This window comes from Calypte anna, chromosome Z (genome assembly GCF_003957555.1).
Source record: "Calypte anna isolate BGI_N300 chromosome Z, bCalAnn1_v1.p, whole genome shotgun sequence".
Taxonomy (NCBI): domain Eukaryota; kingdom Metazoa; phylum Chordata; class Aves; order Apodiformes; family Trochilidae; genus Calypte; species Calypte anna.
In genome coordinates, this window is record NC_044274.1 from 28,687,342 (window position 1) to 28,712,628 (window position 25,287).

The 25,287-nt window shown below is 41.3% G+C and overlaps 1 protein-coding gene across 1 annotated transcript; it reads left to right on the top strand.

Annotated features, from left to right (window-relative positions):
• Nucleotides 1-11,762: 11,762 nt before the first annotated feature.
• Nucleotides 11,763-22,743, top strand: CZH5orf30 (chromosome Z C5orf30 homolog). The gene is made up of 2 exons (XM_030468031.1): nt 11,763-11,893; nt 21,622-22,743. The coding sequence occupies exons 1-2, from the start codon at nt 11,813-11,815 to the stop codon at nt 22,264-22,266; spliced, it is 726 nt and encodes a 241-aa protein (XP_030323891.1). The 5' UTR covers nt 11,763-11,812; the 3' UTR covers nt 22,267-22,743.
• Nucleotides 22,744-25,287: the final 2,544 nt, after the last annotated feature.

Consider the following 25,287-nt stretch of genomic DNA (forward strand, 5'->3'; position numbering starts at 1 on the left):
AGTAACAGAGACTGTTAAGACAAATATAGGAAGAAAACCAGAAAGAGGTTCTGCTCCATCAGGAGCAGAAACAGACCACAAAAGAGAAGAAAAACAAGTGCATGGAAAATTTCTGGAGTACAGGGAAACAAATGAAGTCTGATACCACTGAAGACATCCAAGAAGGCAGTGGGGCAGGTCAAGCTGGAAATATAAGTTCACTGGTTGTCAAATCTGCTGTTTCACATGCAAGGCTGACAGGAATGCAAAGCAAACAAATACAACTATTGCATCCTGTCACAGTTTAGCAGTTTGGGCAGAAAAAAAAACAAACACAAAGGACAGACTTATTCTCTCTTCTCCCCCTTCAAAAGGAAGATAAAAAGGGAACAAGACTATAGAGACTTTGCGTTAGAAACTGAGAAAACTGTAAACAGATTCACAACCAAAGGGGAAAGGCAACATAACACAAGGAATAAAGAACAAAAATGCAAATATATACAAATATATACATACAACCCGACCTCAATGGCAGCAGGGACGGGTGCCTGAGGGCCCTTTGCTGCAGGGCTGACTCAGGAGAGGGCTCCAGGGCTCTTCCCAGCACCCGATGGATGTGGATTCTGAAGAGCATGTGGCGAGCTGGGTACAGGAGGGCACGGGAACAGCGAAGAAAGGAATGTCCAAAAAGAGAGGAGGGGCAGACGGTCTGCCTGACTTTTATGTAGAGTATAAGGATTAAATAGGAAGAAATAGTCCTGTGTTCCGCCCCTTTCAGAGTCTGAAAGCCCTCCTTTAGTTCCTCCTGTTCAAATGGTGACATTCCACCCCGTATTCCATTCCATTTCTCTCCATGCTCATTCACCCAGCGGTGCCCCGTCTTTAAACAAGACTTTTGTTGGGTCCAGGCTGCAGATCCTCACCATGGCAGTGTCTCAAGGCAAGACAGATGGCACGGGGTCTGTCAGGGTTCATGCCCTCACGTCCTGCAAGCTCTTTCAGAGACTCTTGGACACCACTTCATTATCCTGGGGAAAAACACTTAATTACAACTTACTACTCTTATATATCAATCAAAACTATACAAAGTGAAACTAAATGCTCTTGGCTGGAGTTAAGTTCCCCTGTGGTACACAATGAACTTCCCCATCCTGCAAAACCCACCAAGTACGTCCAGGACCTTGAGCAGAGACAGTCCCACGGATGTGTTTGCCTTTGCCCAAAGCAGGATAGATCCAAAAAGCTTTTCCCAATAGGTTCCTTTTACACACAACAGGGACTTTATCCCCATCCATTGTATGTAGGAGGTCTGACTGAGCAGGACCAGCTCAACTGATAGATCCCCTGGTGTTAACTAGCCAGTTGGCTTCTGCCAAGTGCATATCCCAGTTTTTGAAAATCCCACCATCCATTGCTTTCAGGATGGTTTTCAGCAAGTCCTTGTAGCTTAGCCTGGTGAGACTGAGGGAGTGTGATATCAATCTGCCAGGTCCCTCCGTACTTGTATTTACACCAAGTCCCCTGTACCACAAAGGTTTTAACCATTTGATTTGTACAACTTACGCACATACATGACAATCATGAATAAACTGTGTAATAATGTCTAAAGTTAAATCGACCCTTTGGTCACAGGCCCATTTGTACATTGCATCTCAGCCTTGGTGACCTGAAGTTCACCTCTGCTCCCAGCCTAAACCTGTTTGAAACACTTTAGCTGCCTGGTCCCCACTCTTAGGGGCCCTTACCCTTACCCTCAGTGTCTCTAACAGGGCAGTGATACCTTGCCACAGGGTGGCAGCCCAAACAGGCTTCCCCCTGCACTGCCAGTTGTCCCGTTTCCATCCCTTCAGCCACCCCCACAAGGCATTTGCTGCCATCCATGAGTCAATGTAGAGGCAAAGCACTGGCCACTTTTCCCATTCAGCAATGTCCAGGGCCAGCTGGATGGCTTTTACCTGTGCACACTGGCTGGATTCACCATCCCCCTCAGCTGCTTAGTCTCTTTCTTATTCGAGGGTGAAGACATGGTCGCAGTTTTGCTGACTGCATCCGTAGGGATGTGCCGGCGCCCATCTGGCCATTTAACTCTCTCCCAGGATCTGGATCTCTCTGGCAGGTCCCCTGACCTTGTTTCATTTTATAGCAAAACCAGTTTCTAGTAGCATGCAAATTGCTTTCCTGCCTTTTTCAAGGATTTCTTCAGCTGTCCTACCCCACAGAGCAATACCCTCAATGCACTGCAGATGGTCTGGAGCTCCACCCTTCTCCAGTGCAGTGTGGATCAGTCCATGGCAGATGCTGGGACTGTTCTTCCAGCCCTGAGGCAGTCAGTTCCAAGGATACTGGATATTCCTCCAGCTGCAATAAAATTGGGGCCTGCACTCTGCCGCTATGGGAATGGAGAAAAACTCTTCAGCAGTGTCACTAGTGGCATACCATTTGGCTGCCTTAGACTCCAGTTCAGACTGAAGCTCCAGCATATCTGGAACAGCAGCACTCATTGATGGTGTAACTCTAGTCAGACCATGGTAGCCCACAGTTAATCTCCATTCTCCACCAGGCTTCCAGACTGGCCATATAGGACTGTTGAAGGGTGAGCAAGTCTTGGTGATCACCCCTTGGATCTCCCATTGGTGAATCAGACTTTGTATGGGGAGCAGGAAGTCTCTGTTGGTACAGTACTGTCAGTGATGAACTGTGTTAGATGCAGTTGGTACCTGCTGTTCCTCTGCCATCATCAGGCCCACCACAGAAGGGTCATCCATAACGCCAGGCAAGGCAGACAGGTGGTCAATGCCCGCAGTTTCCACAGCTTCTGCACCAAAGAACCACTTACACCCTTTGGGGTCCTTGAAATACCCTTTCTGGAGAAAGTCTATACCAAGGATGCATTGGTCAGTCATTTTACAGTGGGTCTCCCAGTCATTTAAAGTCAGGGTCATTTCATCCCTCACTACAGTCAGTTCTTGAGACCCTCCTGTGACTCCAGAGATGGTATCAGAGTCTGCTCCCTTGGGATTTGATGGTAGGAAGGTGCACTGTGCACCAGTGTCTACCAGGGCTCTGTATCTCTGTGGCCCAAGAAGCCACACTGTCCAGTAAACTCATTTATCCCTCTCCTACAGCTGGCTGGAGGCAGGGCCCCTCTACTGCTGAGTACAGGACCCACACTGAACAGAAGGGTTTGTGTGGCAGACTGGACGATCACTGTTACTTCCTTGACTCATAGTTGGGTTGGAGAGCCATCTGCTGGGGCCAGCAATTGGTGTTTCTTGGGAGACTGGAGCAGGCATCCTTCTGGAAACACTATCCCCAATGGTATTACCTTGCAGCTCCTGTGTTCTTGCATGCAGGGTCACAGTGTGTTTGCCATCGCATACACTCATGTCTTCACCAAGGTCACAGAGGGTCAAGTGTTGAGTTCTGCTTACCCTGAGCTGGTCTCCCAGGGAAGAGCCTATTTTCAATAGCTGATACATTAATCTATTCAGGAGAAATACTAGTGTTAACTTTCCATCTTGGAAAACACATCATGCAGCTTCTCAAAAGAGGTTTTCAGCTCCCCAGTTTTTTCCACAGCTGAGAGACAAGCCTGTAAGTGGTTAGAGACAGAGTACACTGTCTCTGTACTGTGTTAATTGGCTAATAAACTCACTGGCAGGTGGTGAGCACAGGCAAACGAATGGACAGTATCCTCCCAGGATGCTGAAGCAAGTAGGAAGAAGCAAAGTACCTTCTGTTTGTGACCAACAGATAAGACTTCAGGTAAGAGGACTACAACTCTGCAACTAGCAGCACCTGACATCTATCATGTACTTTGAGACCAGGTCAGATAAAGCCTTCCATTCTTCTCTGCAAAACTTCTATTCTTTCCTTTTTGTGTTTTACTGTTATGATTAGAGTATCAAAAATGCCAGTACATGCAACAGTGTGTATTTATGTGAAATATAGCTACTGAATTACATGAAGAGCTGTGATGAACTGTATCAGAACAGTTAGGAATGAAATCCACTGGTGCAGAGATGCTGTTCTGAGGAAATCAAAGTATTGTATGGGTATTCTTAAGGCTTTGCACTATTATTTGCAGAAGGCATTTAAAACAGCTCTTTCACAATGTGTTTACATTTAATCCTCAAATGCTTTCTCAAAATATTTAACTCAGAAGACTGGTTGTAAGTGTCCTTTCCATGGAGACTGTTGTTGCATATTAGACTCAGATAGACAGTTGTTCACTATTTCTAGCCATTCTGAGGTGAAAGTGAAGTGAAGTAAGTTTTTCACAAATATTGTTCATTTCCTTCATGGATACTGCTGATGCTGGTCACTGAATGATGTGTAAAAAGACAGGCAGAACAATTCTGACCTCCAGCCTCTGCAGAACAGGACGTTTTGAAATGCAGTGTTACTCTTCTTGCAGATGAGATGAGAGGAAAGAGATTACTATGGCATGTTGGTGGCCTTTCCTAGTGACAAACTAAGCTAGTTTGTGCTCAGCTGTACCATAGCTAAAACACAGACTGCAGGGGTAAAGGTATGCAACTCTCGGAGAGAAAGGAACATAACTCCTAACCAAGCTGGCTAACCTGCTGCCAAAGATCCCCCCACCCCTTTCCAGAGTAGTCCATCACTCCCTAAAACGTTGTTTTCAGGGAAGTGCTTTCCATTGCAGTAAAATCCAAAGCCCTTGTGACAACACCAGTTATATAGCTAGTTGTTGGTCTATTCAATATGCCCATTTCTGTCTGTTACCAGAAATAAAACTGGTAACACTGAGGAAAATATAACCTGGGCCCCGAAGGGTTTTGCATGCATGAAATCTTTCTTTTTTGTTTTTAGATTACAAGCTGCGGTGTCATTTGTGCCCACATGAAAGAGCAGCAATAGTTAGTAATCCATACTTTTGACAAGTCTAGGGAGCTGCTCAGCAGCATCCTGCTCTTTAGCTCTGGGAAAGCAGCACACTTCCTATGACTCCCTGTCAGGGTGACAGACTGGGACAGGGAGTGTGGGTCAGTTCACCACTTATTGTTTCTGCCATTCCTTCTTCCTCAAGAGGAGGGCTCCTCACTGCCTTTTCCTGCTCTCATGGGAGAGAGTCCTTCATGAACTCCTCTGATATCTTCCCATGAGGTGAAGTCCCTCAGGAGTAGATGGCCCCCGCGCACGCTGCCCTCACAGTCACAGCCTCCTTCACCTCCCCTACTGCGAAGTCTTCCAGGGCTGCAGCTTCACATCTGCCCCTCTCTGTGATCTTGGGCAGGTTACAGCTCCAAGTCTGTCCACCTGTGACACTTTAGGGGCTATTCCACCATGGTCCTTCAGGGACAGCACCATCATGCTGCTCCATGGGCTGCAGGCTGACAGGCTGCCACCTCACCATGGGCTGCAGGAAAATCCCTGCTCAGGCACCTTCTCCCCCAGCTTACTCACTGACCTAACTATATTTTCTCTGGCATTATTTGCTCGCACTGCCTCCTCTCTTCTATTTATTCTGCAGGTCTCTCTCTATATATTTATTTATTTATTTATTTATTTATTTATTTTTTAGGTTTTGTTTTCCCTCTCTTGAATATGTTACTGTAGTGCTAAGGCTTGGACAATAGGCTCAAGCCAGAGTTGACCTATATTTGAATCCTGTCCTTGTATGATAGTGCTGAGGCTTGAACAACGGACCCAGGCCAGAGCTGCCTTGTATGGAAATGGCAAAAGTAATTAAAATTGTGTCCTTGTATATAAAAAGCAATTGACATTGCATCCTTATGTTAATCATTAAAAACATCATCTATCAAAAGTAATTGACTTGATGCTTTGAAAAAGAGTATGTTAAAGAAACCCTGCCAGCCACGCAGGGACTGAACTCTGGCCCAGTCCCAGCCATGGTTCATCAGGAGATAAACCAGATAGTAATATACAAGGCACAATATACACAGTCATCCTGATTAGCAGGTTATTTAATATATATAAGGCTGGACCGTCTTGCAGTGACTTTGGATGCCTCACGTACAGGTGGAGGCACCGTGTAGGATTTTCCCACCTGCCTGGAAGGGTTCTCCAAATCCTCGCTGCATCCGGGGCTCCCCAGTGACTGCGCATCTGGATAATGGCAACTTATGCCAGTGCTGATGTATCTCCCTTAATCAGTATCATTTCTCTAATGTAGTAAAGATTTGATGCATTACCCGTTATATTTTCTATCTGTCTGCTTTAGGTACTTTGTTCTGTATTTTCCTGATTTGGTTGTATTATTTAGCTATCACCAGTAAAACACATCTAGTTTTCTCACTCTGGTGTCCAAGTCTCATTACCATCCTCAATTGGCAAAACAGTTACTCAGAGGCTTATCCATCTTCCTGTATCTGCTCAGCCTTGGGCAGAGGTGGAGCCAGGGGTGTAACCAGGGGAGCTTCCAGCAGCTTCTCACAGGAGCCACCCCTGTAGCCCCCCAATTCCAAAACACCACTGACTCAAGACACGTACATACATGCACATAAGAAAATTTATATTTCTCAGTAATGCTTCATGCATACCTAATTTTACTACTTACTTCTGAAATTCCTTTCCAAGGCACCTGCTTTGTCATCATCTCACCACTTGCTCTGCCGGATTCAAATCCATGAGGTGCTGGGAAAGAGCATTGGAACGTCTTCCTAAATCATCTCTGACACAAGGGACTTTTGGACCCTTATGTTAGTGATCATTGAAAACATCTGCATCATAAAAGAGGTAGAAGGTAGTGTGGAAAAGATCTTACCTTGAAGCTTAATGGCTTTGCATTGGTGCAAAAACAGTTCTTAAATGTCCTTGGTTAAGAAAAAAGTGACAAGTAGAATGGATGGATGAAAACTGGTTTATGACCAAGCCACATAATGTATGAATGTAGTATGCAGAAATAGACTTGTAGTCCAGACTTCTAAGAATTACAAATATCCATTCCTTATCTTGATCTCCTATCAAGGGAAGAATCATATTAATGAAATAACCTGAGTATGACTTGAAGTTAATTTTCATCTTTCTCCAAGCTATACTGATATCAGTGTATACATATGGATCATAAAGTCACTGGAAAAGAGGAACTTCTTTATGGAAATTACAACGTCTACTTGTTTATTCCCTTTCAAAAAGAGTTTACCGATTTTGGTGATAATTGCACTGATCTAAACAGCATTATGCAGTTGACAGTTGTAGTGAGAAATTCTTTGGTTTTAATCAAGTGATAAATTACAAGTTCAGAAAGAGAAATTCTCATATTTTACATGGGTATCTCAAGCCTGAAAGGAAGGTATATTAGGCTATTTTTGTCTGGATATATCTTTTCTCTAACATGTTCTTGAGAAATCAATTTTTTTTGTGCAACTTTCTTGGTCTATATCGTCTGATGTCCAAGTAGAATGGAAATATCATCAAAGCCATTTTCTGATGCACCAGTTTACTTCCAAGAAAGCTTGTTCTTTATGTGTGCATGTCTCACTAAATCTTCTGTTCTAATATGTTTCTCCAGAAGAGGGAATAACTGTTCCTTTCATAAGATTATTATTATTCACTGTATACTAATGTAAATATTAAAATTCCTGTGAACATTTAAAAATCTCAGTGTAAGTCCATGGGGAACTCCTGCCTTATTTATCTATAGATTCTTGATATTTTTCTAATTCTTATTTTGGGTGAGAGCTGGGATATTTCAGCTAACATTCTTTCTGAATACTCCATAAATGATTCTCAAGACTACTCTAAGATATATTTTAAACTGTTCATGAATCATAACTAAGAGTCTATAGTAATTTTTAAACACAGTAAACCAAGGGTTAAAATGTACTAAGATCTGTAAAGAAGAAAATCAAACCCAAAGTATCTGAAAGACAGGAACAACATTGTATTTGAAATAGAATGAAAAGAAGCAAAAGCTTGGAGACTCCTGCCTTTAATAATTTGGATATTAGTTATGAGCAAATAAACACTGACTTTGGAGGGAGACTCTCTTCAGGAGTGCCCAGTGACAGGACAAAGAGCCACAGACACAAACTGAAACACAGGAAGTCCTGTCCAGACAGAAGAAAAGTGATGTGAGGGTGACAAAGCACTGGAACACACTGCCCAGAGGGTTTGTGGAGTCTCCTTCTCCAGAAACATTCAAAACCCACCTGGATGCAGTCCTGTGTAATGTGCTCTTGGCAATTCTGTTTTAGCAGGAGAACTGGACTAGAAGAATCTCTGCATGGCCCTTCCAATACCAATGACTCTGTGATTCTCTGATTGTCTGATTCTGTTATTCAAACTATGTCCAGTTCTTGGCCCCAGTTTAAGAAAGATGTGAATGTCCTTGAATTCCCAGTCCTTTGTTGCCAGGTGAGGACAACAAAACTAGAGGAAGAACTGGAAGGCATAGAATCATTGAATCATTAAGGTTGGAAGAGACCTTCATGATCGCAGAGTCCAACCATAATCCAAGTACCACAACCACTAAACTGTATCCTGAAGTGCCACATCTCAGTGCTTCTTGAACAGCTCCAGGGATGGTGACTTCACCACCCCCCTGGGCAGCCCTCACCACTCTTTCAGTAAAGAATTTTTTCCTAATATCTAACCTAAACAACTTCATATCTAACTCAAACAACTTAAACCCATTTCCTCTCATCCTATCACCAGTTACTTGGGAGAAGAGACCAACACCAGCTTCTCTACAGCTTCCTTTCAGATAGTTGTAAAGAGCAACAATAAGACCTCCTCTGAGCCTGCTCCAGACTAAATTACCCCAGTTCCCTCAGTTCCACCTCGTACGACATGCCCACCAATTGCCTCACCAGCCTCATAGCTCTTCTCTGGACATGCTCCAGGGCCTCAGTGTCTTTCTTAAACTGTGACACCCAGAAGTGGACACAATACTCAAGCTGTGGCCTCATCAGTGCTGAGTACAGGGTCACAATCACTTCCCCACTCCTGGACAGTTTTTGATACAAGCCAGGATGCCGTTGGCGTTCTTGGCCACCTGGGTGCACTGCTGGCTCATATTCAGCTGGCCATCCACCAGTACTCCCGGATCCTTCTCCACTGAGCTGCTTTCCAGTCCCTTTTTCCCAAGCCTGTAGTGTTGCTTAGGGTTACTCTGACCAAAGTGAAGGACATCAGACAACTGACCTCAGCCCGTTGATCTAACCTGTGCAGATATCTCTGCAGTGCCTTCCTACCCTCAAGCAGATCAATGCTCCCACTCGATTTAGTGTCATCCACAAAGTTGCTGTGGTGCACTCGATCCCCTCATCCAAATAATTGATCAAAATATTGAACAGACTGGAATGGTTCAAAGCTGTGCCAGGGACTGATTAGACTGGACACCAAGAAATATTTATTTACCAAAAGAGTGGTCAAACATTGGAACAGATTTCATAGACTGATGGTTGATGCCCCATACCTGCCAGGGTTTAAGGGACACTTGGACAATGCCCTTATTGACATGTTTGAACTTCTGGTCAGCTGTAAATTGGACCACATGATCACTGTAGGTCCCTTCCACTAACCTGGTCTGTTTTACTTTTATTCTCTTTATGAGAAGATTGGGAGTATGAGGATGAAAACCCCTTCCCCTTCCCTTTTACCTTCTCCTTCCCTTTTCCCTTCCCCTTCCCCTTCCCTTCCCTTTCTTATTTTCCATTTTTCACTCCAACATGTTATGTATTCAATTCACCACCAAGGTTAAAGAAAGTTGTTGTCCCAGTACCAGGTTCATTTACCCAGTGTGTAATAATACAATCTCCACAGAATCATTGCTTTATTCCAGTTCTGCAGAGAATGGGGTGATAAGTGCCAAATCCAATTAGCTAGCATGCCTTCCTTGTAACATAGCGTTTCTCTTCTGCACAAGCAAATGCAAAATTAGCCTGTCTCTAAGCATACTGGTACCATTTTTCTACATGAGTGGTTAGCTAGTTCTTCACTGCTGCTTTTCAAAAAGCACTAGGCATGCTCAGAGGGTAGGGGGGCTTAGTGAGAAGGGGGTCTTTTCAGCTGAAGGGGGTTCTGAACAAGAAGTGAGTCCACAGTAAATTTAATTAGCCATGGTTTTCTGCTATGTGGTTTACATAGGACTTAAAAATAAAAGAGATTAGTGGTTTGTATCTTCCATTCAGCTCTTCTTTGCATTTAGATAAGCTCATTAAACACTCCCTTCTATTGGTTATGCTGACTTGTCTCTTTCGTCCTGTCATGAACATTTTCATTTTGGTTTTGAAAAGCTTACTTAGGTTAACAGACTTAGAACTTTAGTGAATACTTTGTTGCCTTTTCCTATTAATAAGCACATGCAATTGTGTTATTACATGGTATACAAAAGACAATGTTTAGATTTTATATACCTTTTCACTATGGTTTCTTTTAACGTAGCCAAATAGCATTTCAAGATACACTGAAAAGTTACCAAGCTTTTGGTTTTGAATGGCAAAAGTTGCTAAATTGTATGGTAATAGGTATTTCTTTTTTTCTTCTTTTAACATTAAAATATTCTGGTTTTAATTATTTTTTCAGTGTAAAAGTTACTTCAGCCATAGTGGTCCAAAAGTGGGATCTGTTACCTGGTGTGCAAAAAGCCACTCCACACACAGAGTCATGGTATTTGCTCCAATATCCATTTCTAATCAGAAAGGGGAGCAGGGTGATACTCCACAAAGCAAGCACAGTTTCCCAAAATGCAAGTGCTACTTTTATACCCCGAAACATAAGAACTTTAACATTATTCCAGCATTTGCACCCATAACTAGTTAACTAATTCCTCATTTCCATTTAAAGTGGCAATGTTAAAAAATTTTACTACTCATGCTCAAAGAGTAAGGGCCTTCTTATTAGTAGGGGTCCCTCTAGCTTATGGGGTTGGTATTTTAGTATGCTAATGGTACATCGATACAGTGAGTCCAATTACTCAGTGGCTTTCTGTCCTATGCTGAATTCTGTAACCAAAAAAAAGTTGTGGGTAGCAGTGGAGTATGCTCCTTCCCATCCCTTTCATCTGTCTTGCAGGCATGTCTCAAAGCCGGGTTGCTCACTACTTGGGACATTTTCCTCCTGTTGGGATCTGGTTTTGTCTAATTCTTACTGTTATGTGAGTCCTATTTTTATTCTGCATGTTTTCTGTGTTCTCTTTCATGTGATTTTTTTTTTCTCTTAAAATTTTACCTATTTCAACTAATAACTGGTATCAGTATTTCAGTGAAGAGGAAACAACCAAGAGGTGAATACTTGAGCCCTTTTTAGAGTTGTGTACAAAGTAGAAAAGCAATATGAGAATTTAGTTTATTCCAACCAAGGGTAGAGAGTATGTGGAACGGATGGAAAGCTTGTGTCAGCAAGGCTCGCTGCCAAGTACCCCAGGGCTGCCTCTGCTGAGGGATCCAGGAAGACATTTCGGCTGGTTCGGCACAACTTACCCGGTGTCTTTTGAGCCACCCTGGCCCCAACCGCAAGAACCCGCAGAACTTCGTTGCCTGAGCCCCCCATGCCCCCTCCCCGCTCCCGGGGGGAGCCAGCCCCAGGCCGCCCTCTGGGCTACTGCTCAGCTCCTGCCCCGCCCCAGCCGTGGCGGTGCCCCCAGCCTCCTCCGCACAGGCTTTTATACAAAAAGAAGGGAAGGAGGCGCGCCGGAGGGGCAGTGACGAGGCAAGGGGAGGCCACGGCGCTAGCCGGGCCAGGGTCGCGGCGGTTCTCCCCCGGTTACCCCTCAACACAACCAGCCCAACGCGGCCGAGGTCCAACTGCAAGGCGCCGCCGCCATAGCTGCCATTCGTCATCAGCCGGCGCCCGCGCCCCGCCTCCAGGCCCGGCCCGCGGGGCGGGCGGAACTGGGCCGGTTATGAGAAGCGGAGCTCGCCAGGCTCGGTGTCTCGCTGCTCTTCCTACGCCCCACGGTGGGCCCCGCCGCCCTGGAACGCAGGTAGGAGGCGGAGATGGTGCTGCTCTGCGCGGCCGTGGGTGGAGGTGTCTTGGGCCTCGGCTCTGCCCGCCGGCAGTGGAGCGAGGTCGGCTGTAGGCCCCGGGAGGAGCCGTCGGGCGGAGGGTGGCAGGGCCGACTCTGGAGCCCCGGAAGAAGCGGCGGTGTGCCGAGATTCCGCCGGTATTACTGAGAGTGAGAGGCGGGCGTGGGCCGCGGTGGGGCCCCATGGGAAGCCACGGTGTTGCCGCTCGGCGCGGCCTGGCCCGGCCCTCCCGCGGGGGGTGGTGGTCGCGCCTCTGCCCCCTCTCAGCGCTGTTGTGCGCCGCAGCGGGGCTGCTCCCGGTTTGGGAGCCATGGGGCGTCTGTTCCCATGGCTGCGGGCACAGGCGCATAGGATTGGTTTCCCCCCGCAGCGTGGGGGTCTTGGCGGGTTCTGTCACCGGCCTTTCTGTGAGCCGAGCCCCGTGCTCCCCGCCGGAGGAACAACCCGCAGGCCCGTGTACCCTGCGCTCCCACCCCACGGCTGCTTCGCTTTCCCTAGCAGCAGCTGGTGTATGCTCTGGAAGTCATCAGGCGGTGAGGAGGGACACGTAGCCCTCGTGAAGGTGTCCAGGCAGGTCTCGGAGGAGGACAGGGTGTTAGTTAGTGTACCCGCCTGCGAAAGGAAGCCGGGGGAATTGTCGTGTCATGTGAATCATGAAGGCTGAAGTGAGGTTGCTCAAGTGTGCTTTCGATGCCAGCTGCCAGTAACAGTGGAAACAGTGGAAAAGTCAGAGTTCATCTGTAAGCACTTGTATCTATTAATAACATTTATTTCTCTTATCAGTTGGAACTTCAAAACTCATCATACCACTCATACTCCTAGGCATGTGCAAAACTTGCTTAGGAGTATGACCTTACAGCTCTGTCTGATAGTAACAGAGTGCACTAGTGCCCAGACTTCTGTGGGTCATTTTATAATTTCTCTGTTATAAATCTTGCTTAGTGAAGGGTGGTGAGACAGTGGGACAGGTTGCCCAGGGAACTTGCAGATGCCTCCTCCCTGAAGAGGAGATTCAAGACCAGATTGAAGAGGGCTTAGAGCAGCCTGAGCAAGTGGGAAGTGTTCCTGCCCATGCAGGGGGATTGGAACTAGTAGGTCTTTAAGACCCTGCCAGCCCAAACCATTCAATGATTCTATGTAAGTTGAGACTCAAAAGCTTTTTTTAAATGTCAGTTTTACCATCAGTGGTACTAATTGACTGCATTTGTGCACTATAATGTGCATTAAAGTGTTATTTTGCAGAGTACAAAGCTTTCTAAGCTGCTTTGGTTTATTGGCCAGTGTTTTCCCACTTGAGTCTCTACATGTTAAAATACTGGGGGATTGTCTCTGAACATCTAAATGCTGTTTTGAGTGGTCTACAGATACATAGGAAAATAGTTTTAGGTCTTAATTTCTTTATATAAAAGTTATTTTTATGCTTTTTATGCAGGGTGTTTAGGTACATACACTTAGATCAACAAATGATGTACAGTGGTGGATGCTTTCTGTGACTGTATCTTATCTTACTTGTTGGCCTGTTGGTTCTGAAGGGCAGTGCAGTACATTACTGTACATGCATACATACATGTGGAAGTGAACTGATGGCTGAAGCCTGTACTTACACAGATCTCAGTGGGAGTGATGGAGAGGGCCTGTGATGGGGAGCAGGACAAGCTGTTTGTACTAAAAATTGGTTGACTTCTTGAAACAGCTCTTCCTGAACAGTATAAGAGTCCTTGGAGCATTTCCAGGAGGCATGTAGCTGGAACTCAGGAAACAATGCTTTGTTTTACTATGAGGAGTAGAAGGGTACAGCAGTGATTATCATTCCTACTTTTCCCCAGCCATCTCCCTTACTGAAGGCTGCTTCTCCCACCACCTTCCTGCTGTTGGTGTATTTTGAACCATATTCTGCATTATGTAGTATGCTTGCTTTATTTTATTTTATTTTTCCCTTGAGGAAATAGAATACTGAGGATGGGGGAGAGTGGTTCTCATGGTGACTTTGAAGTGGATGGAAGTGAGACAGTGGAAGTGCAATCACTGAAATTAAGTTATTGCATAACAGTGCCAGTACTGTAGCATGGCTCTCTTCATGTTCTGTGTTCTCTTCTTTGACCAGTTTCAGGTCAGCAAAGACCAGCTCCAGCCACCAGGCTCGCATAATCATATGCAAATGTGGTATGTTACAGTGAGGTCAGATGAACTGATTATTCTAGGTCAGTGTTTTCTGTTCACACTAGGGTAAGTTTAGCACAATTTTACTGTACCTGCATATGCAGTTGGGCTTTTATTAATTTTTATTATGTAGCAATCAAGTAAGAACAAGTACATTTGAGAAGGAAGCAGAGAACAAAACTTGAAAGCCATTATGTACATAACTAACTTGAGGATGAGACCTTTAGCAATGTGAATGGTCATAGTTGAATGAGACACACCTAGATACCTGCTGAAGATTGCATTAAGTCAAGTCAAAGAGCTAGGCATTTAAAGTGCATCAGTTAAAAACCAAACCGAAAAAACTTAGGTTGCTTTGATTAAACATATTTTTCTTGCTGTCTTTGAGTAGATATTATTTTTAAATAGTAGCTTTCTTTAAACAGCTGTTTCTAGTCAAAGGCTGAATCGAATTGGTTTTGTTCAGGTTCAGTGTAATGTTTGTTGACCAGTCAGGTTTTTGTATAGGTTTTTTGTTGTTGTTGGGTTTTGTATTGTTGCTGGTTTTGTTTTATTTTGGTTTTTTGATTGGGTTTTTTTGTTTAGTTTTTTTGGCTGGCTGGTTGTTTTCCAAGTGGGCTAGCCTGAAACTGGAGAGGATTTTGGAAATTAAATGTGTTTTGTTTGGTGATAAGATGAAAATAAAAAAATACAAAGAGGACAAAATAAAAAGGAAACATATTTTTAACTTACTAACCAGCTAAAGAGTAAGAATTATTTCATTTACAATACGTGTCAGATTTTTTAATATTGTTTTCTTTTTTGATAATGTTAAATATGACTGAGACTCAATATTCTGTTAATGGTTTAATTAATTAATAAAATTGAAATTGCAGTGAGCAGAACAGCACTGGATCCATGGGGAGTCTCTGCTCCACTCACACGCACACCTCTAAAACTCTAGAATTACCTTATATTGATTACAATTCTGTGAATATTCAAAAGGAGGTGGGTTTACATACATATTCATAGGTATTACATAATTCCATTATAATATTCATGATAGGCAGAGTCCAGACGGAGTCCTCTTTTGGGGAGATATCTGGGGGTCGACAAGGGGTCTTTGGATGAAGCTTGAACTTCAAGGCTTGAACTTTTTACCTTTCTTGATTTCGCTGACTTCATTATATTGTTACAAGGTGTTATCAGACCCTAGCCATAACTTTCCCCTTATCTGCTGGTTGTGACATCTTTATGTTCTTCTTTTGCAGATGTTCACATTCCTTTGGTGCCTAGTTGGCCTTGGCAGTGCCTTGTTTTAAGAACAAGACTTACACTCCTAATTATCTTCGAGACAGAAGTTAGTCTTGTTAGAGCCTTGTTTTGTTCACACTGAAACAGTGGAAAATTACATGTCTCAGCTGCTTTGTCTAGCTCCATATTCACTTCTTTCTCAGTTTAATTCTGAATTTCACTGGTTAGGAATACAAATTAATTAACATATATTACAACCATTTATTACAATAAGTAATACAGTAAGTACCAGTAAACAGCTATCTTTACATTAGTCAGGAGCATCAGCTTACTGATGGAGTGAGGTGGAAGCTTGTATCTGCGATTCCATCCAGTAAGGAAGTCATGTTATTTTAAAGTACTAAGTATTTCACCGAAGTTGCCCTCTGTTAAACATTTTAATCTAATAGTGCTTTTTAAAGAGATCGTAGAAATTAAATACCTTTATCTCCCACCAACCAAGTAAAATTTTATTTTACTTACCTGTTTGCTAAAAACCTGTCTGCTCGTAAAAAATTCATTACCTTGAACTGACTTTTAGAATTCCATCTATCTCTTTTCTGTGTAAACTGCACACTCTGTCATGCTGACCTGGTCTGCTGGCTCTCCTCTCTGTGGGACGAGATAGTTGCTGGTGTAGCTAGTTGTTATTTGCTTAGTAATTAGTTTTATATCCTCTTGACCCAGGAAACTACATTTAAAAATTTATAATTATTCCATTAAAGCTATGTGAATTACAAGAAGTAACAAATTAGTTAAATAGTTCTTTCTTCTTGCAGTAGGAACATATGTTTAGAAATTTCTTTGATCTTCTTTTGCAAAACATTTACTAATTCCTTATTCCGTATAAACCATGTGGTATTTATTGTCCAGTGTACTGGATTGCTAAATGGCTTAATACTTAACTTGTTGATAAGAACCTTCCCCACCCCTCCCTATTCTGTACTTATTCTTTTTGCTAGGTGTTTTGTAGACTGTTGTTTTGCATTGCCTCCTAGAGTTATTGCACATGTTTTATTAATTTAGTAATAGCCATTCCTTTTTTCTTTTTTTTCCTTGAAACCTGCAGGATCATAACATAGGTGACAAGCATAATATAACTTTCTTGCATTTAATTTTAATTAAAAATTTTATTTAAAAATATGTGCCAAACTTTGTTCATAGTTCATCTGAATGGTCTCATGTGGCAGAACATTTTAATATTACTGCATTTCACTTTTTTTTTAGATTACTTTGGTATTTCTCCTAAGGAAAAGCAAATGTTGGTGAAGAATGTGTGTAATTTATTGATACATTTCGGGAGCTTGTTTTCTGTAATTTACTTTTTTAACCCCCTTTCCTGTGCCTACAAATGTGGTATTAGTCTGTAAAACATAATACAACTTCTACGAGAGAACTTCAAGAGCATAGTGAAACAATATTAGTTTAGGTTACTTTAGCTGAAGGAAACTTAGATGGCTGAAAACACCCGTCGGGCTTTAGCAGTATGTGCAACAGTATCGCAGCTTGCAATAAAAGAAACTACAAACTGCCTGCATCTTAAAGTCTAGGGCCTGTCTGCCTCAGATCTAGAAAAAGAAATGCAGCACCTTTGTGGGTACTCTTACATAGCTGAAATGAAGCTTGACTTTTTTCTTTTCTTCTTTCCCTTTCATCTATTTCATTTGTTTTACTTGCAGATTGGAAATAATTCTTTCCAGAAAACTCTAAAAGTACCTAACCACACCAGCATATTTCAGTGACAGAGAAACAAGATGGCATTTCCAAGAGCACATACTATATCTGAAGTTTACTTCGTAGGCAGTAGGGGGAAAGGCATAGACAACTGACAGGCAATTGAAAAAAACTGTGTGCTGCCTTAACGTGTGGTGGGTGAGTTACTGCTTAGTCCTGATGTTTTACAGACTAATGTATCTTAACTGTGTTGCATATATTAAGTAGTAGAAGCATGGAGAAGAGGAAGTACTGAAACTGGCTTCATAGCCCTCTCCAATATGTTTGACTCTTACAGCGTTGGTATCACTGAATCTATTGCCAGCTTTCCATTCTTCCATCTACTTACTGCAATTTTGAGCATTTTATCAATGAGATAGATCTTTGGTACTTAACAAACAGTACTACCTGCAAGCTTAGCATCTAGGGAAAAAAAAAGCATCTCGTTAGAACAAAACAAAAATCAGTAGTTGGATTGGCAGAAATTTAATACTGTTCCTAAAAAAACCCCCAACCAACCAACCCACCAACCAAAAAATTTCTCACATTCTATCAAATCTCATATTCTAGTTTAGTTAAGTAGCAATGCACATTATAGTTTACAAAGAACCAGTCCTTTTGCTGAGAGTAACTTACTGTGGTGGTTTCAAAACAATGAAAAGTTTTTACAGTGCCAAGGGAAACCCCCTTTTCATCTTTGTCTTTGTTAAATACTGTGTAATTTAATTCGGGTTTTTGTTTGTTTGGTTTTTTTGTTTTTGTTTGTTTGTTGTTTTTTTTAGAGGGGGCAGACAGAGAAATAACACTCACCAAAATAAAACCCCCGAGACAGAAACAATTTGCTGCTGGGGGAACTGGGTCCTTTTGCAAGGCTTAAGGAGGAAGCAAAGTGAAAAGACATTCCACCCTTAGTTTTGAGCCACAGTTTTACATATGGTCATCTAAAAACTTTAATGGACCACAAGGTTATATTCAGGGGAGATATCTAGCAATTCAAACAGTTTGGGAAACTAAAAAGCCCTTTGCAAATAATAGGGCAAAAAAGATGGCAGGGACAGGAGAATAGTACCGGTGTAAATTCAGTAAATTCAACTGACCCCTTAAATAAACTGTGAGAGAAAATCCCTGCAAATGAAAAGGATTGGTCAGAAAATAATAAATAATAAATCCTGAAATATGCAATCCTCCAAAAGACTGGCAAAATGTGCTGAGATTGGTTCTGAATAAAACCAGCGATATGGAACTTAAGTGTGCAGTTGTTCCAAAGAGCTATCCTGAAACGTCTGTGGTGGATCTCGGCACACAGGTCTGCATGCTAAAATCTGATGCAGTAAAAAAACGTGGATTTGATTTGTTTGTAAAGCCTATATTTGTAAATGACACCTTTGGCAAGCCTGTCTTTCAAAAAAATGGGTAGAGTTTCCCTGAAACGAGCGGGAGACGAAGAGTTAATTAAAACCCAAATGATTGTAGATGGTATCCCTTAAAATTGCTAGGAATGGTTGTTCTTATTGGTCGGGTGTGAAGAGACAGCAGAATTTTGGCACACCCACACTAAAAGTGAGGCTGTTGCAAACTGCTCCAGGCATGCCCAAAGCAAAATTTCAAATGTGATACAGTATCCTATTCCAGTTGCGGCAAATGAGGGGATCAGAGAATTTCTGACTTAATACAAAGAGGCGTTATTGTGTGTTGCCACTCTCCCTTTAACTCTCTCTGGTGAAAGGGGGAATGACAGTAGCCTTTAGGACATACATTCCTGAGGACAAAAGGCAACCTCCATCCCAAGAAACAGAATTTCTAAGAATCAAATGGAAAGGGGTAACATGGAATATTCTCCAATACTCTGTCTCAGCTATGAGAAATAAAAGCACCCACAACTGAAAAGGAGTTACAAAAAATAATGGGAACATTACAATACTGGAGAAGGCACATTCCTTCCTTTCACAACCTTTATATTATCTGTTTAAAAAAACATCCGACACTGGAGTGGAATCATTTCCATGATGAGGTGCTAAAGCTCTTCCTTTTGGAAGCACAGACATTTTAGATGCTGGGACCTCTCCGCTCAGATGACCCAATAACGATAGAATGGATTTTTATTTCTAGTGCATTATCATACCACTTTTGGCAAAAGGGGCCATCTGGAGCCATAGATGGTAAGTTTTTATTCTCAGTCATTAAAGGAGTCAGAGAAATGATATTCTGTCTTGGAAAAAGGTTTGCTCACAGTAAGCACAGCACTTAAGGAAATTAGTAAAATAATTAAGAAACAAAGGGTAATCCTCTGAGGGCCCTTCAAAGTAATTAACCATGTACTGTCTGGACAGGCACAGATACTCCCCTGAGGAAGTATCTCAAAGGGGGACAATTCAAAAATGATACAGTCAAATTGAATACTTTTTTGACCTTTTCCAAATTGAAGAAGGCCCAGATAAAAAATGTAAAAATCAGGAATCAGTTGGATCCACAAAGGAAAAGGATTTAATAATGAAAACTCCTAGTCCTAATAAAGAAGCCCCAAAATACAAAAAGCGATTGCTTATATTGGACCCTTCTGAAGGTCAGTATTCTTATTGTGAAAATTATATCTGGCTTAACTTGTGCTGAAGTCTGTGCCAAAGCTAATGGGGGAAACATGGTTTCTTTTCTGAAAAAAAGTTCTTGGGGTTTTGCTACCAGGATCGATTGGACCGGCCAGTATTCAGTCTGATACTGGGACCCATTTTATTTCCCACCTGGTGCAACAGTGGGCTAAAAGCGAAGATACTAACTGGACATTTCATATTCTCTATCACTTGCAAGCAAACAGCATAGTGGAACTACCAACAGGTTAATTAAAAGGCTTATTAGGCTAAGTGGGATGAAAGATTTATTATGCAGTTTCTGCTGTTAACAATCAGTGGGGGGGTAAATAGCTACCCAAGAAAGAATGCTTTCTTCCCCTTATCAAGATAATCCCCTATTCAAGATAATAGCTCTGATAAGAAGCTTCCCAGGAACATCAAACAATCCCTGCAGCTAGGACAGACAGTTTTGATAAATTTACCAAAAGTCAGTAAAATTTAACCTGCCCTATAAACTCCATTGTATCCAAATACATGGTAACTGATGTGAATGATAAACAGCATAAAATTAGCATGGACGGGGTAATCTGTGTGGAGTAAGAATTAGGTTCTCTTTTCCTTGTGTTTACTGTAAACCGCTGTTTTCTTTATGTCATTTGTGTATAAGGACGGAATGAGATTGAATTTCTCGGATTCCAGGTCTCTACAATTTAGGAGATCCCAAACGCCATAGTGTACAGTTTTGGAACTGGCTACTCTGGTGCTGACACTGGAAGGTGTTACTTAGAGACAGCTGAAGGGCTGGCAACCTCTAGCCTAAGCAGAGGAACTTGTAGCATGATGATACTTTTTATGATTGCTCCTGAATTGTTATTACCTGTAATACGTTTTATTGATGGTGTAATATCTGGTGGTGTTATGTCAAGTAATGGATTTATGTTATATTTGTGATTATTTTATTCCTACTTTCTTTTCTTAAAGCTTCACTCAGGGGTGAGTAATTTGTTTGCAAACCCGCTTTCTTGCATTTTCTCCCACTATTAACCCCTTCCTAAAGCCTCCTTTTCAGTGTGGTGTTATTTTCCCCTAACTAAACCATTGTAATTCGCTTAAACCATAAAGATGGTTACTTTTGTAATTTGTGCAACGAATATGCCCAGTGGCTAATATTTCCTTGTAAACAAAATATAAAATAATAATAGTTACAGTCCGTGACGATATGCCATGTTGTTCCTCTTGTACTTGTTTTAATTCTGAAGGAAATCTTTAATTATGCATTGTCTTGAATGGACGTCAACTCCATTTTCATTCTCTGAGAAGCAAGAAGATAAGTCTTTTGTGATACGGAATGAGATGATAGGGTTGTTTGCAAAGGAGGGACTGCTGGTGACAGCTGCTGAGCAGCTAGGATGCCACTCTTTGAATCAAAAGCAAGCTGCCTTCATATCTGGAAGAGGGAGGCATTGCTGTACCCTCAGTAGGTGGGGTCTGGTCTGTGGTCATGCTTGAACTAAGGTAGTAGCTGTTAGACACACTTTTTAAAAGCTTCGTTTAGTGAGATTATTGTCAACAGAAAAAATATATGATTGAATATGAGAGAATTCGCTGTGGATGCACTACTAGATGTAGTGAGGGGCTGTAAGGAATCAAATGGATTAAAAGGATGAAAAAATTAACAGGAAATATTATTCTTTGTTGTCTACAATGTAGAGCTGTCTAGAGTGTTTTTAATGTTAAAGAATATCTGGAGTGTATTTTTTAAATGTGTAACTAAAAAATACCCATGATAAATTAAAAGGCTGATGTTTATCATAGTTTTGTTGTTCAGCACTGTGTAGAACAAAAGACAAGGCTTATCAGATAAGCACTGGTCATGACCTCTCTCTCTGATACACAATCTAATTTCTGTGATCTCTGGGTTCCTTGTGTTGAATTAAGGCTCTATTCCTGATCAGACCCTTTTTTATTTTCAGGAGGACAGCACTGTGTTTAAAATGGAAGTTGACATAAACGGAGACTCCAGAACTACCCTGCCTACCCTTCCTGTGCCTCTTGCAGATGTGAGTCCTGTGGGCAGGATGGAAGCAGAGAAGCCCCGCTGCTCCAGCACCCCCTGCTCGCCAATGCGACGGACAGTTGCGGGATACCAGATCCTTCGGATGGATTCTAACTACCTGGTTGGTTTCACAACTGGAGAAGAGCTGCTAAAATTAGCCCAGAAGTGTACAGGAAGTGAAGAGAATAAAGGGGAATCCGGGCCAAACTTTTGCTCCAAACAGCTTGATTCAGGACTTCCCCGTTCCTCTCGTTTTTACAAAACTAGAAGTAGATGCTATCAGCCCTATGAGATCCCAACAGTAAACGGAAGGACAAGGAGACGGATGCCGAGCTCAGGGGATAAATGCACTAAGGCTTTACCATATGAACCTTGTAAGGCACTTCATGGTCCCTTGCCTCTTTGCCTTTTAAAAGGTAAAAAGGCTTATTCAAAATCCTTGGACTACCTCAATTTAGACAAAATGAGTATTAAGGAACCTGCTGACACAGAAGTACTACAGTACCAGCTCCAACACCTTAATCTTAGAGGGGATCATATGTTTTCAAGAAATAACACATAAGCTATGATTTTGACTTCAGAGCCAGTTTATAACTCACATGTTTGCTGCAAAAATCTGTACATGACTGTTAACATTGTAGGTCATTCTGTATGTTAAATTTTATCAGAAAGTTATTTATTTGAATAGAATTTTGGCAATACAGTATGTTACAAATACTCAGAGGGATAACTTTCTGAGCAAGCAGTTTTTGATGCAAAGTTGACTGTCACTGGTGGATGCTTCTTTGGATGCCTTTAAAAAAAGCTTTGATTTTTAGTTGGGGATTTTCTTTTCTTTTTTTTTTTTGTCCAGTTAGACCTGGTATTTACAGTAATTTAACACTGAAAAATTGGTGATGTCTGCTTGTTTGTTGCTAATGTTGGCTTGATGTTAAAAAATGCTCTTTGACACATACTCAAGTTTAGGAGGTTTTCTGGTTTTATTTTCTGTAATATACAGTAAATTGTATGTGGGGTTTTTGTTTGGGGTTTTTTTAGGTTTTCTGGGGGTTTTTTGGGTTGTGTTTTTTTGTTTGTTTTTTGTTTTTGTTGTTGTTTGTTTTGTTTTTGTTTTTGTTTTTTTGTTGTTTTGTTTTGTTTTTTACAAAATGGACCAGAAGGAGCGCTTGGCTAAACTGGGTCACTTCCTACTTAAACAGTCAAGTGTAGACACTTTCAAACTGGGCTTGCACTGGTGGAAAGAGTGAGGTTCGCTAAAAAAAAGAACTAACAAACAAAAACTTTGCTACTTGAATTTTTGTTTTTTTTTAATCTGTAATCTGTGGAAGTAATTGCTGTCCCTCTTCTATAGAACTTGCTCAGGGTTATTATAATCCAGTCTTCTGGGGAGTGAAATTTTGGGGTTTTTTTGTTAAAGGGATTTTTTTTTTTTTTTTTTTTTTTTTTTTTTTTTTTTTTTTTTTTTTTTTTGATGCAGTGCAGGTGAAGTGTTTATCAGCATTGAAGAGATGATCCTGTTATTCAGAAGAGTAGATTGAATTCAACAGCCTACTTTTACTCAAGAATTTTTTATCCAAACATGGTATGAAGTGTTGATTTGACTGATGTATTCTAGATGTTTTAAAAATATTTTAGTAATTTCTGTTAAAAAAAACAGCTTTCAGACTTTGTTTAGGTACAATCTTTTACTGAAGTAGTGTATAACTTGGTTTTGGTTTATGACCTTTACAAAAATTCTTAAAAGTAAGATGACATTGTTTTGAACACACTATTTGATTGGTTGTTTCTGGTAGAATAAGATTTTGTTTATAATTTAGAATTAATAGAAAGCGCTAATTAGTGCATGTATGATGAAAAAGGAGTTCTCATGCTGTCACTTACTCCACAGTTGTAAATGGAAGCAGCTCGTTAGTCTTCATTTTCCTGGTTTGGCTTTTTTCTTTTTTTTTCTAGGTTTATTAGCATCTTCGCAACAACCTGATGTGTGTTTTCAAAAGTTAACTACACCTGTGTAAATTTAGTGCATTGAACTATGATCTTGAAAGTAAAATCTTCCTATAACAGAATGTATTCCAATGCCAAAGAGATGGGAGGATTTTTTCAGGAGTAAAAACCTGATTCTTGAAATACTCTATGATTCTGGCTGAAAAATAAAAAAGGGGTGGTATAAACGCCTATTCTTGTGGAGTCTTTTGTTGTGTAGGACATGTGTCAACGTTTAAAAAATATTACTTTAGACCAGGGGCTCACTTAAAACCAATTTAAAGCAAGGGTTTCACAGGACTTTTGTGAAAGAGATGCTTAGGTTTGTTACTTTGTTTCAGGAAATAAGCCAGTGAATTATTAATATTTTGTCCATGTTTCTAATGTCATCTTCTGCTGTAATTTATAGCTATAATAATAGCAGGTTTAATGGCTACCTAGCTAAGTTCAGGCATAAAAAAATTTGTTAGTACTTCACCTGTTTGGTGATTTGCTAGCAGAATTCATGCACCTGTGAGGAGTTCCTCTCTTTATAGCTGAATTAAGCAGTATCATAGCCAAATGAAGGGCTATGTATTATTATGTCTTAATATATTATTTTTGCTGCTTATAATGCCTTCCATTAAGCTCAAAACATGAGCTTAATTAAATGCTCATGATGAATTAAAATCAAACATGAGATGGGTCTTCATATTTCTAAAATGAAACTGGAGGTGAACAGTACTAACTTTTCAAAGTGAGTTCTCACTGTTCCTGTAATAAATTAGAAGGGGAAAAGAAAGACTCAAGATTAAGGTTTCCTTTCCTGCTTTAGGTATCTGCAGGAGGATTAAAATACTAAGGTATAAATTATACAGTTTAGTAGCACATCTTCATTTAACATAACCAAAGCAGATCTGGAATCATATGTAAACGTATTAGCTTGGTTATTAAGGCAGATCTTAACTTCAGGCACACTACTGGCATTTTTTACAAAATACCAAAGAAAAATCAGAATTAAATTTATCTGTATTTTCTTCTGTCATTTCCTATACACGCATGTTGCATCTCCTGTTTCCTGTCTTACGTGCTTGTATTTAGAGCTGTACAGAGAACTTCCCTGACCTTACGCTGTTACTTACCTTCTCTTTGTTAATCCAGTGATTGCTGACTTCTGCTCTGTTCTCTTGGGTGATGATTTCTCTTGCTGACAATGTTTACAGTAGTGGGCTTTGCTACTTGCAGACTAAGACTGCTATACAGTATTGCAAAGTGAGTAACAGACAAGCTTTTAGAATTTTAATGCGTGTTTTTGTGTGTTTGTTTTGTTTTCTGGAAAGAATGGCAAAAGGTGTGGTTTTTTACCACTGAAAACAGATGTAGCTGTCTGGATATGGAGAAACGTTCTTAAGTTCAGGGCTTGAAGCATAAATAATTTCAGTATTTTGTGGGCAAATAAGAGGACAAGTGTAATTTTAAAGAAAACAGGAGCAGAAAAGCTGCATAAAAATCTTGGAAGATCTAAATGTCTGCAGCAATATCAGCTGATCTGTTTCAGTAAAGCTAGACAGGCTTATATAATTTGCTTAGGAAAAAATGAGAAAACTATCTAGAACACAAA

Coding starts and splice junctions, on each gene's coding strand:
- CZH5orf30 (XM_030468031.1), top strand. CDS start 11,813: ATGAGAAGCGGAGCTCGCCAGGCTCGGTGTCTCGCTGCTCTTCCTACG. Junction 11,894..21,621: donor CCCGCCGCCCTGGAACGCAG/GTAGGAGGCGGA, acceptor TTTTATTTTCAG/GAGGACAGCACTGTGTTTAA.